The 13944-nt window shown below is 51.6% G+C and overlaps 1 protein-coding gene across 1 annotated transcript in view; it reads right to left on the reverse strand.

Annotated features, from left to right (window-relative positions):
- LOC124240822 (constitutive coactivator of PPAR-gamma-like protein 1) overlaps positions 1–13944 on the reverse strand; it is a 109588-nt gene that overhangs the window by 46820 nt on the left and 48824 nt on the right. The window contains exons 7-8 of the mRNA XM_046663917.1: positions 4077–4174; positions 3549–3829 (exon numbers count right to left, since the gene is read on the reverse strand). Of these exons, the coding sequence (XP_046519873.1) occupies positions 3549–3829; positions 4077–4174 (379 nt within the window). The remainder of the gene's footprint in view (positions 1–3548; positions 3830–4076; positions 4175–13944) is intronic.

Genomic DNA, 13944 nt, shown 5'->3' on the forward strand with positions numbered 1-13944 from the left:
CATTCGAGCCTGAGGACCAAGCCAGAGGCAGCATCACCCCGGTCACCATCTGTGCAGCTGCTCCTCCACAGGGCACCTCAGCAAGCACTTCCTTTCCCCTCAGAACATTCTCTGGAGGGGCTCCACAGGATTCCCTGTAAGGAAGGTCCCCAGTGCCGGCATCTGGGGGGTGGGCACACGCGCAAACACGCACACACATACACACACCCCTCTTATGCTCTGAAATGCCCATCACCCCACCTCTGCACAAGAATGGTGCAGACCCTCCCAGGAGGGCCCACAGCTCTTGGACACAGTGACCACAAATGCCAAGCACCTGCCAGGAATCAACCCATTTCCCCACGGAACTTCATCTTCAAAAACAAGCGTTTGCCAATCCTGCAGGCTGAAGAAAGGTGCCCTGTCATGGTTTACATTGTAGTCCTTTGATCTTCAGGGAGGACGAGCAGCATCTGTGAGTGTGCTCACTGACTGCTGCGTTTCCTCCATGAACTGCATGTCCACATTCTCTGCCACTTAAAACACTGAACCCTTAATTTGTAGGAAGCTTTGGGGCGTTAATTCTCCTTTACTCAAGAAAAGTCCCACCACCCATCAGCACCATCCATTGATTTCTGTTGGGGAGGTGAGGTTGTGCACTTCATGGACTCTCCCACATTCTGGTACCATCTACCTGCACCTGGGAAACACGGTGATAGGAGTGTAGTGCCTGAGGGACTCGCATAGCAAAGGGCACAGGGACTTGGGAGGGGCTGCCCAGCCAGGGCCAGAGGTAGGCCTCCCCTCTGCTGCTGGACAAGGTGACTCGAGGGTACAAGCCATCACAAGCATGTCTGCAGTCAGTCTGCTAGAGCTGTTAGGACCGGAGGCGCTTGACTGCGACCAAGCAGCTAAATGGCCCGGCCACCCAGACACCCGTCCACCCTGAGGGTAAACAGCACCCACATCCAAGCAAATTCACTGAGAAGCCTCAGGACCCTTCCAGCCCAGGGGCCAGTCTAAGCAAGGGTGGTGGAGGCCCCACGCTGTGGTCAGAACAGAGCACAGACTCCACACCATCCGGCCTCCACCTCGCAAGGCCTCCTGCTGCTCAGGCCCCCTGGGCCTCCCTCCACCACCCCGCCCACACCTGGCTCTGTCCCGGCTCCCCCCGCTCTGTCACAGCTCAAATCTCGCTGCTCAGGCTGCGGTCCCACCTCGCTCCTCTCGGCTGGTGCTTTCCTCCTACACACACGGCTCGGGTTTGCCTGTCCCCCTCTCAGACACCCGCACCATGCCATGTCTGTGCCCCCTGCCGCCATGCCCACCAACAGAAAGCAGGGCGCAAGGGCGGCTGGGCTGAATGGATGGATACTTTCTTTCCCTCAAGACCATACTGAGAGCACAGGGTAGATGTGGGGTCCCAACTCAAGTCCACACCAAGGTAACCTAAGTCCCGACGTACTGCTCCTATGAGTCTTTGAACCAGGAGAGCAACCTCTGTCCTGCGCACAGCCTCCAGTGCACACACATGACTCACTCAATAGGCCCAAGCCCTGCCCTGAAAATCACGACCACCAGCAGGGGCCGACCCAAGCCCCACGTGTCTGCCTAGTCCAGGACCCTGAAGCCTCAGCCACAAGCTCCACATCCCCTCAACCTCCTCCCTCTCAACTGTCTCTGTCTCTCAGCTGCTGTAATAAACGGAGAACAGAGTCGAGCTGAGCAGCACAAGTGGACCAGATCTGGCCTCCAGGCTGTGGACATGCTCACCTGCTTCACCTTTCACACCAAAAGGAGGACGGCACGCCATGCCATCCTCACATGCAGAGTCCACCTTCCAGAGTTCCTCCAGAAAGCGTGGTGAGAACGCAACGTTGGGGTCCAGACTGCAAGCGCTGCAGGGCTCAGAGGCCAGAGCGGCAACCAGGAGCCGAGAGCTCCCAGCAGGCAGCACCGGTCAGAACCTCTGGGGACAGGGCAGCACTGAAGACAAGAGGAGGGGGCTCTCGAGCAAGACTCGCCCAGGGTCAACTCGCAGCCTCACAGGTCAGCTTGCCAAATCAGGCAGCAGCCCCCACTCTCACTGCACCCCACCCAACGAACGGGCACCCAGACCTTCCAGCCAGGGCTCTGCTGGCTCCCATAGGCGTCACAGCACACCTGCTCGTGTCGCAGGTCCGCTGTGTTCTAGAGTCTAGAAGGAATGTCTCTTACTGAGATGCACCTGTACATCCAGGTGCCTCGGTTGTGCCGACATGAGCCAATTTTTAAAAGAAAACTGCTAGTGCCTTCGAGTGGAAGGGCCTCGCACACCCACCAGCTGTTTAGGCTGCCGCAAGGGGAGTGGCCACTGGCGCTCACTCACACACACACATTTCTGAGCCCGTCCCAGAGACTCTCAGGCAGAAGGTCTTAAATATATTATCTTCCCAAAAGTTTAATTTAAAAGTTTGAACGCTAAATCTCCACTTTTCACTCGATTTTAGGATGTCAGGATTGTACACACAGTGAGGAAGCCTTTCTGCATTTTACGCTCCTCTGCTCCACGAAGCACACATCCCTGGATCACACAACTCCTCGGTAACCGCCGCCAGAGGTCGGCAGACATTAGTGCCCATTTTACAGATGGAGAAAAAGAGGACAAAAGAGGGAGGATGTCTGGCATCAGGTGACACTCTCAGAAGAACCTGCGGAAGACGGGCCCTGTGTCTCAGGTTTCTTGAGGCAAAAGTGGCTGCAGCACGAACCAGCCTGGGCATCCGCCCTGTGAACCAGAGTTCAAACCCATGAAGAGGAGACAGACACAGAGAAAGACTCTGCCTCTCTTCTCCCGTCTTCTGAGCCCAGTTTCTTAGGAATGTAAGGTTACTCAAGGGGAGGAGGAAGACTGTGCATTTAGGACTTTCTTGACCAGACACTAACAAAGCGTGTGCTTGAGGATTCGTTTACTCAGGGACGCGTGCTGCTTAAAATGTTCCTCGACAGGGAGCACTCCAGCCCGGGTCAGGCAGCTTTCCATGGTTTTGGTGGGGTGAACAGTGCTATTTCAAGAGTGGCCCTATAAGCTGCTGAGATGAGATTCACGCTATGAACTCGGGAGGAGAGAAAATTCAGTGCCCTTGACACAGGAGCCAAGGGGCTGAAAGCCACAGGCAGCTAACTGCAAATGCTTCCTGGAGACAGGATGGGGGATCACAGCCCGAGGAAGAAGGGTCAAGGCACCTGACCGGATCACTTCACACACTGTGGGGGCCACACAAACCAATTTTCCTAAAATTCCACCCCAGCAGAGGAGCAGCCCAAGGCCACAGCTGGCCCAGCACAGATGCTCAACCTTGGGAGCCCTGAGGAGATATCTGGCCTCCTCCCCTCTCCACGTCCAAGGAGCCCGGGTCTGAGAGCAGAGTGACCAGCACCTGCCTGCAACCTACTGCATCTCTGAGCTCTGAGCACAGAGTGGGGCCACAGCTGCTGGTGGCAGGCCGCTCCCCGGGGACTAGAGCTACGTGAAGAGCCACGTGGCCGTCACATGTCTGGGAGGCACCAACACCACACACACCACTCACTTTGCAGCTCCCCCACTGCCTTCGTCATTGTCTGAAGACGACGAAGTGGAGGAAGGAGGAAAGTACGCCGAGTCCACGTGGTTGGGACTGCCGCTCGGGGCCGGGTTGATCGGGGAGGAGCGTTCATACAATGGAGTATGTTTTCCTTCGTGAGGAATGTTACTGTAGCTGTTCTGCTCACTCAGATTCTTTCCGCTCGGTTCCAGGGTGAGGGCCGGCTCAGCGAGGCTGTAGGGGTGTGGACCTTGTCCCGGGGCGCCTGGGCCGGGCACCTGTGGGGTCTGAAACAGAGAGCACAGGTCAGCACGCACACACGCTGCCCAAGGGCCGGCACCTGTGAGCACTGCCCAGTCTTGGCAAAGTTCTAATTCAACAAAGACTGGCACCTGCTCCACATAGCAAGTCAAGAGTTTAGGATATTATCTTAGTGTTCACTGAGAGGTGACAAGTATGTACCCCTCAAGGCAGCTGTCCCCCACCACGGCTAGGTAGACCAGCAGCGGAAGGAAAGGGAAGGGAAAGCCTTACCACAGGCTTGGCTTGCAGAGAAGTCTGTGGAATGTTGAGCATCTGCGGGGGGACGTACGGTGGCACCATCCCAGGCATTCCAAACGGACTTGGTCTGGCTGTTTGGTCCAAGCGGAAAGAGAAAAATAAAACGACCGTGAGCAGAGGACATCGCCACAGGATACTGTGGTGCTGGCCTGCGTCTCCGTCTGCCTTGTACCTCCGCAGGTGCCAACGTACCATGAGGTCCCTCCTCAGAAACCCTCAGAAATTCATGTTCACATTAAAAATACTGGACTTGGGGGCCAGCCCGGTGGCACAGTGGTTAAGTTCACAAGCTCCACTTCAGTGGACCTGGGTTCACGGGTTCAGACCCTGGGCATGGACCTACACCATTCATCAAGCCATGCTCTGGCAGCATCACACACACAAAATAGAGGAAGATGGGCACAGATGTTAGCTCAGGGCCAATCTTCCTCAGCAAAGAAAAATTTTAAAAGAATACTGGACTTTATCCTGACCAAGTTTATACTCTGGGGCTGGGATTTTAACTTTCAAGAATTTTCAGTTAACTTCTGAGAGTGTTTCTGCTCATTTGTTTCCTTGAGGATCTCTAACTTAACAGGTACACGCACCCATGCACATCACACATGCACACGTACGCACATATGTGCCCACGTGCACACACGTTCACCACACACGTTCATCCCATCCAGGTTCACCACATACAGACATGAATGCACACGCACAAGGAGACATTCCTGATCAAACAGCAAGTCCACGAGATCTGAACCTCCGAGTGTGAGATACAACACATTGGAACTGTTAAAGTCCCTTCTCGGGTGATTCTAAACCGTGGCCAGACTTTGGGCCAAAGAATATTATGAAATCTATTCAAACTCTAGAGTCCCGTTGACAGCCTCTCGTAGCTGACCTAGCACACTAGACTTCTGAGAACAACACGAAAGGCTGCCTCATCAATCCTGCAGCAGCAGCAGCTCAGGGAAGATGGGCATTCTTGTTTCACTCTGTTTCTGCCCATTATATGCTACAAACTTCCTGAAAAGCACAACCTTTCCCTAAAAACAAATTAACTATATTACGACTTAAAAGCAAAGATTTTCAAGGAAAGAACGTTTTCTAAAATCATGTTGCGATCACTGACCTCAAATAAACCTCAGACAATCCACAGAGCTGGCTACTGTTCCACCACACCCTAGGCTCGGAAGCAAATTAACCTGTCTACACTCTGTGAAGGCTGCAGAGGTGCCTGAGAGCCGGGGCTGCCTCTGCATCCTGCAGGCCTCCCGGTAAATCAGCTCTTGTTCTGAGGCCCTCGTGCAGCTGGGCAGAGCCACTGTCTTCTGTGTGACAAGGACATCTTTCTCAGAACTGACGCCAGCTCACAGAGTGGAGCCCTACACCGCCAGCTGCTCCTTCTCTCCCTCCACAAACACTTACTGAGAGGCGGGCTTTTGTTGGGAAAGCGCACAGACTGAAGACAGACGACGGGAGAAAAAAGTGGGAAAAGTGTTTAATTATCATAGGAAAAACATTTTCATAATTTAAAAAACATTTTTTAAACATTAAGGACTGCTCTGAGAAGGAAGAAGGTAGCCCCCGCAGCTGCACCCCAGAGACAAGTCACGGTTCAGGACCTGCTCCTCAAACTATGTCCCAGGCCCTTGTGAAGCTTCCAGCTTTTCTCTGAATTCAAAGAAGACAGATTTTTAAAAGGAATGGTGTTAACCAAGCAACTTTCTTGAGAACTCATCAGCGCTGCCCCAGCCCCCAGCCCGACGAGTAGTCATCCACTGCTGGGCATATTACTGCAGAGATGTTACACTGCAAATACAGCTCTTTAATCCTGTAATGCAGACAGGTGCCGCTGCATGATTTTCAAGTATTCCAGAAAAAATATAGCTTTGAAAGTTCAGATTCAAAGATTAAGTCAATATATTCCCTAGCACCAACACTAACTGTCAATACTTGCAAAAAAGAACAAAGCAAAATTTCCCGGCTATGTTAACCATGTTGAAATAGACGTATTTCCTCAGCACCAATATTCTACAGAAATTAAGGCACAAAGTTATGCAGAATTCTGTGTAATCTGTTTCCATCCTCTCCCAGGTGAACAGCTTTGAGAAGACAGGGTGGGCAGGGGGCACAGCAGGAAGCGACAGGAGGCTGGCCTAGGAATCCAGCAAGCCAGTAGACTGAGGGCCAGGCACCAGGTGGAGCCAGGAGCCAGAGTTGTCCAGCTTGAGAGGACTGAGCCTTGTCAGTTCCTGGTGAGCTCCACCCGCGGCAGCTCAGAGCTGGGGTACCTGATGCCCACCTGCAGGTACAGTGCCGCCAGGCCCCAGAGGAAAGCTCAAGGCCACCATCCAGGAGGGAAGCCCTCGAAGAGAAGGCTGAGCACAGACTAGGCCGAGAAGAGCAAGGTCACTAATGAAGTGAGTGGGTGTGTCAAAGGATTGTTAATGAAGGGGACACGCTCATCCAGGGAAGCTGCTTCAGGTCAATGTAATGGAGACCTTTCTAGAACTGGAGCGGCTCGAAAGGGCATGGCTGCTCCCCTGACCGCCTGACTGCAGTGCAGGAACCTTCCACAGCCGGGAGCAGCTGCTGCTTCCACAGCACCCCTGCTGCTCAACCTCTTCAGTCCCTGAGGCTGGAGAACATGCATGTGCACCTCGAAGGGCACAGAACCGTTCAAATCCACCTGGTGCCCAAGTCTGGAGACAGAATCCCAAATTTCAACCAGATGTACTCAATTCCTGGGTTCACTCAACCTGAGCTTGAGTTGTGAGTGTTAAATAGCAAAGAACACTTGTGTCTGCACCGACTGAGGAAAGTTCAGGAAAACAGAGAGGAAACACTCAACTCTCATCAGGCTGCCCTCGTGGTTTTACACCCACCATCAAACAAGATAAGCTGTTTTCAGTCCACCCATGGACGTCAGAGGAACACACCTTAAAGAAAGGCTAACGGCTACATTCGGGGTCCCTGGTGAACTGAGCTGGCAGCCCCCACCACTGACACCGAGAAGACACACCTTGCAGTCTCGTAAACCAGACAGCAGACGAAAGGAGGAAGGATCTCCAGTTCTTCCAAGATGACCAGTCTTCAGGTTTTTAAAAAAACAAGCTTTCAAAAAGCCACAAGACCAGACAGTCTATACCACCTCATACCACACCAACTAAAATAAACCCTCTAAAGCCTGAATGAAAGGTCACAGAGAACGGAGAGAATGCCGCCATCTACCTGGGAACTGAGGAGAAAGGAGAAGCGAGAATAGGTGGACCTTCTGTCCAGCGCAGGAATTCCTTCACCTCCCCTGCAGACCCACTCAGTCAGACGCCAGGGCCGCGACCCCACGCCAGGTGCATCAGCTTCACAAAGACAGCAACGGAAGAACATGGACACATCTCAAAAAAAAGCAAGTGCAGAATGACATGCGCAATACGGTATTTAACAAAAAATCAAAACTCTACTATTTATTATTCCGTACATATGAGGTAAGAAAATATAAAGACCTGTCTGAGGGGAGAGCCATGGCTTATAGAAGAGCCCAGTGTGTGTTGTTAAGGAAAGAAAGGGGTGAAGCACACACCATCGCTGGTTAGACCTGCTCACGACCTATCCCATGTGTACTGTTGTTACATTTAACACTTTTCATACTAAAATTTAAGTAAAAATCTGGGAAAGAGTGGGTTTAGTGAGCAAAGCTATAAGACTGATTATTACACAGATTTTAAAAGAATGCCAGACTTCAAAAGCTTACTCACGAAGCGTAGCAACAGCACAGCATCAAACGCCTGATGACAGCAAAACCAATGGCGACCGTGACAACACCAACACTGAAACGCTCAGGCAACGGCCACTGGACCAGCTAAGGAGATCAAAACACATCCCACCGGGGACGTGAGATGGGCTCTAAAAACTCTTAGGCTGATGTGGGAAAGGGACGGGGAGCCTCAGAGGCACACAGCTGGGTAGGAACAGGGCCAGGGATCGCACTGTGTACACGCTGGCCCCACCATGGGTCCCTGGGCCCCGTGTGGCCAGCCTCGGGGCAGGAGACTGGGCCGTCCCTGCATGAGGAGCCCAGCTGCAGGCGAGGTGGCAGGTGACGAGGTCTTGAGAGCCGCGGGAGCAGCTGGCTCCCAGCCCTGCTTCCTGCCCTCTGCCCCAGGCAGGTGGCATCACAGGTTCTCCTTCTTCAGACTGATCTTCACGGCCAGGGGTGACATCTCCAAACCATGCCCTCATGTGCTGGAAATGTGTGTAGCTGGGCAGTAGAGCCGGATTTCCAAAACGCTAGTTAACAAGGCCCAAAAAGCCAGTGACAGTCAATGGGACAGCAGGTGAGTGAACCCCCATCTCGGTCACTGGAGAGTGAGGCCTGCCAGCAGAGCCCCGGCCCGGAACGAGAGCCACCAAGCGGCCTCGCTTCTCCCTCATGTGTGCACATGTGCTTTCCAAGCCCGAGGCCCGAGGGTCCAGCTACAGAGCTCTAATCCCTCTGGTCAAGAAAGCAGGCACTGGTGTCCTCTCATGGACAGGTCACCAGTGCTCGGCATCAAGGTCTGTCATCCGGCACTTCATAAATCGGGATCCTCTGACCCAGTCTGGTAGAAGGGGGCCAGCCTCAGGGGCCTGTCAGGACACAGGCTGAGGCAGGCTCCTGACCCGGCAAGCCCATCCAGATGGAACGCTGTGGGCCTCCACCAGCACCCAGGCAGCTGTGACGGCAGGAGTATTTCCTCTGTAGCCACTGCATGGTCTGTTCCTTGCTCGGTGGTGACAGCTCCTACTGCAACATGGTCATCTCTGCACAATTCCTTCTCACCTGCACGTGCAGTCCTGCAGGCTCTCTTGGGCCCCACCAGAACCCCCACTTCTGTGTTTCAAGGGACTGGGGGCCACTGTCACCTCCCACCTTCTGTCTACCCTCGCCCCCTACAGCTTTGGTCATCCCCCTAACAGTTTAAGCCTATTCCACCCTCCTTCTCACTTCAAACCCCAGCCTTCAGGGGAGCGATGGAGGAGGATCTGGACGATGGGTGCTGGCCACCCACCCCACCTCTCCCACGCCCTTCAGCACAGCAGGAGCTGCAGAGCTGACCACTATTTCTCCTAGGACGGCTGGCGCCTCGTGGAGCACCAGGCAGCCACATGCACCTGCATGGGTCTGGAGCTGTCAGTGCTGCAGGAGCCACCTCCTCACTTCCAGCTGCCAGCTGTCCTTGCCAGGACTCCTCCTCCTCTGGCTGCACAGCGCTCTCTGCACGCCCCCTCACCTCGCTCACAGCTCCTCCCCCTGGTCCATGGATGTTTGTTTTATTTACTGTACAAATACAGTATAACTTCAAAACAATTAAAGTTTTTACAATGAAAAACCCTTCAATGAGCTTTCATAGGTAATCCTAAGAGTAAGTCCAAAATCTCTGGCAATGCGTGGCTACTGTAAACCATTCTGACAAGCATCACCTGACCATCCTTCCCTGCTCTGTGCTCCAACCACATTCTCCTGTTCCTTCCACACCCTGTCCTCTCACCTCAGGATCCTTGCACATGCTGTCTCTACTACATATATACTTCCTCCCTATTGTCACCTTGCTAAATTCCCACTCTACCTTCAAACGCCACTCTCAACATTAATTCAATCAAGTAGAATCAAGTGCTAATTTAATCAAGTGTTTGTTTAATCCAACGGGTCTTCCTTGACCCTCCTGTTCACATACCTGTACAATTTCTCATCTCACTCGTCCACAAGGGCAAGAATGACATCAGCCCCATTGACCACACCGTCCAGTACCCAGCATGGTGCCTGACATGGACGGAACACATCAAGAAGCTCATGTACTCTCTTTTTTCAATAGTATTTATTTTTTTGAGTTGTTTTAGTTTACAGAAAACTTAAGCAGAAAGTATACACCTTGCATTACTGTGGTACATTTGTTACAATTAATGATCCAATATTGATACATTGCTATTGAAAGCTAAAGTCCATAGCTCACATTAGGGCTCACTCTTGGTGGTGTACATTCTATGGGTGTGGACAAAGGTATAACGACGTTTACCACCATTACAGTATCATACACAGTTTCACTGCCAGAAAAATCCTCTGTGCTCCACTGTTCATCCCTCCCACCTTCACCCTAGCCACCACTGGTGTTTGTACTGTCCCCATAGTTTTGCCTTTTCCAGGATGTCACAGAGTTGGAATCACACCGTACGTCGCCGTTTCAGACTGGCTTCTTTCACTTAGTGATACGCATTCAAGGTTCCTCCATGTCTTTTCGTGGCTTAATAGCTCATTTCTTTTCAGTGCTGAATATTATTCCGCTGTCTGGATGAACCACAGTTTTATTTATCCATTCACCTACTGAAGGATGACATCTTAGCCACTTCCAAGTTTTGGCAATTATGAATAAAGCCAGTACAAATGTTCTTACGCAGATTTTTGTGTGGATGTAAGTTTTAAACTCATTTAGGTAAAGAGCAAGGAGTATGATTGCTAGATTATAGGGCAAGAGTACGTTTATTTTTGTAAGAAACCACCAAACTGTCTTCCACAGTGGCTGCCCACTTTGCATCCCCACAGCCATGAGGGAGAGTTCCTGCCGCTCCACACCCTTGCCAGAGTTTGGTGGCGTCCGTGTTCAGATTCTGGCCATTCTAGTAGGTGGGTAGTGGAAGCCCACCTACTTTTCACTGAGAAAGGCCAGGAAGACACAGTGCATGCTTCTTCAGACTCACTGGGCCTTGGTTTTGCTTGTGCAGCTTTTTACATACACACAAGGCTTAGCTCGTGCCGACAGAGTCCACATCCACAGACGTGCAGGGGCCTCTGGCATCTCTGTGTTATTCATCATTTTTTAGGTTCTGCCAATGATTCTGAAGCACAGTGGGTTTGAGAACTACTGGTCCAAGCAGGGAACCAAACATCGCTGATGATGAAATTCTAACGTGTCTTACTTGTGCTTACACCTAGCCTGCAGGTTCTCTGGTGAGATATGGTAGACGTGAAGTGGCGTGACAGAAAGGACAAAGTCATAATCATCTCTATATCCCCAGTACCCAACAGTGTTTCTGACAGTGTAAATGCTTGAAAACTACTACGAACCTCACTGGTAACTTATTTTAAAAACTGACGAGGAACAGATCATTTCTGGGAGTTGACAGTGCAGAGAGTAGGGAGCAAACACACTCTCTTCCCACACCCCACAGACCAGGCCTCCTCGCACCGCAGGGCAGGGGACAGGACGCGTGTGCACTTCCCGCTGCAGGATCCACACCACCAGAGACTGTGAGCAGACCTGAGGTCCTCTCAACACTGCAGGGGACCACAGGCTCGGAAGGAAAGGCATGAGACACAGCAGTCCCTCCTCGATGCCAGGCCACATGGGCCTGGCCAGGAAGGTTTTCCTTTTGAAAATACAGACTCCTGAGCCCAACTAAGATCTGGACGTGTGTCGCAGTTCTGGGTAGAACCTAAAATCCCAGCCAGGTTGAGAAACCTCTGCTTAGAGTCAACTCTCCCCATTTTATTCCCAACAACCACACTCTAAGTTTCTAGTGTGAGTCATTAAAATGTCTCCTAAACCCTACACAAGATCCAATTTCTAAAATGATTAATACAGTCAAGTTCTAATGAACGAGAAAGTTACGTTCCAACACTGGTTGTTCAAAATTCTGAATGAGTTTTCCTGCAGAATAATATAAGAGTAATATAATGGAGTCTGGGGGAAAAGATCGCTCATGACTGACCCTCTACTTATAAGAACATTTTTATGGAAAAATACGTCTCGGGCGCTAACTCAGATGCCAAGAAAGCATGCCCCCACTCCGCGCTGTTTCTTCTAAACTCCATTTCGGTCATTGCTCTCCACTTGGTTCCACAATGGGACGCTAATAGCACATACTGGCAAAATCAATGAGGGCCATCTCCAGATTACTTGTTTCTTTATACTCATCAGAAAATAACAACAAAAATGATTTTTACCTGAACCCATTTCTGCTGGCTCCCACTGTGTGTGTGTGTGTGTGTGTAACCTGAAATAAACCTCCCCTCACAATCCTGCCACAGCCTCTTGCCATAGTACCGACATTCCACACACAAGCCAGCCTGAGCTCCCCACCCGGCTCCCCGCTGCAACTCTGTGCCAGAGCCTCAGTCCCATGCTGCACAATTCAGACTCCTGCAACAGTCAGAAGCACCAGGAAAGGCTTCACAGAAGATTTATAGGTAGTTATCGCCACACCAACCTGCCTGAAACCACCCCCTAAACACCCCAGGTCCTCATCACTCACACAGCTACTCAATAAGCCACTGAGTGTGCAAGTGAAATGTAAGAATCGACTTCATTTACTAAATACTCACAATGTTGTTTGATGATTTAATAAAAATATGAAAGCACTTTATAGAATATTATATGTTCTAAGAACCTCAAACTTAAACCTAATTTAAAATTTATCTTGCCTCCTCTAAACATCTTCAAAACTATCATCTGCTCAGCTCAAGGCCAAATGTCAAGACTATCCTTTTTCTATTTTCCTCCTCTTGAATAAATGCTCTAGTCCCAAGTACACCATGATGACTGTTTAAACCACAATTGTCACACAAGGACTGGCCGTCCTCCTGAGAGCTCCCGTCAGGCATTCTGACCCCTCACTTCAACATCAATCACTCACTGCCTTTCTGGCCACTCTTCCTAAGAAACAACCATGACAGTGTCGGCTGTGTAACAAGCATTCTTTGAAGCACTCTACACAGACTTTCTCTTTTAATTTTCATGTACGCATCCCATTTTAATAAAACAGGAAATCTGAGGCTGGAGGTGGAATCAGGATGTCCACCCCAGGGTCAGCACCCAGCTCTCATCTGTCTTGACAGCATCTCCTGACGTCACCTGTGCCTGGAGTCAAACCCAGATGCCATGATCTGTCCTCATCACGTCCCACCTTAACTGACGTACCATGTGCCAGCGAGACTCCCTCCTTCCAACACCACCTGCCAGTGTCGGCTGGCACCTTTTCCAAGAGTAACCCTAAATCACATCCAAACATTTCGCTCTCCTGATTCAACAACTTCTCGTGGATTAAGTCATTCTGTCAAACATCTGCCTGCTGGGGGGTACAAGAAAGAAGGTGGCAGGTAAGGTCCTGGCTCCCCTAGACCTGACGTTCTTGGGAATGGGAGAGGGGGCATGCAGAAATGTGCAGGAAATTAAAACGAGGTGACAGGACAGGATGGCCTGGTGGCTGAAGTAGCTCGGCCGGTCAAGAAAGGCCCCAGAGAAGCGATAGTGAAGGCTGGGTCTCAGAAATGGGAATGTCCAAGCCCAGAAAGCCAGAGGGAGAGGGCTCTAGGCCCACAGCCGGTGCCCAGGCCCCATGGCAGGAGCTAGCGTGGCACATTCCAGGCAGGAAAGAAGCCAGGACCTGGAGAGTGACAGCAGGTGTGGAGTCGGGAGCTTGTTCCCAGTGTGGGAGTGGCATGGGCTGACTGACATCTTTAAACACTCCCCTGGCTGTGGGGGGAAAACGAACAGTGGGGGCAGGAGCAGCAGCAGAGCGAGCGCACCCCCTCGGGAGCGCTGACGGCAGCTGGGCCTATGCCGGCTGCCCCATCTCCTGGCTCACGTTGCACAAGACCACCCAGACTCATTAGTCTGTCATCCACCCGCAGACGGCTACAGAGAGCCAGCACACACCTTTGGTCTCTGCTCCCCATGCCATGGCACACAGCAGCACTGCACCTGGATAAGCGAATGAATGAGCACCCCCACATGAAGGTGCCATCGGGGACATGATCAGCAGGATTAACCTCCTGAGACCAGTGACAAGGCTAGTTCCTCTGAGGTCTCAGGACACGCCT

Source organism: Equus quagga, chromosome 6 (genome assembly GCF_021613505.1).
Source record: "Equus quagga isolate Etosha38 chromosome 6, UCLA_HA_Equagga_1.0, whole genome shotgun sequence".
Lineage (NCBI taxonomy): Eukaryota > Metazoa > Chordata > Mammalia > Perissodactyla > Equidae > Equus > Equus quagga.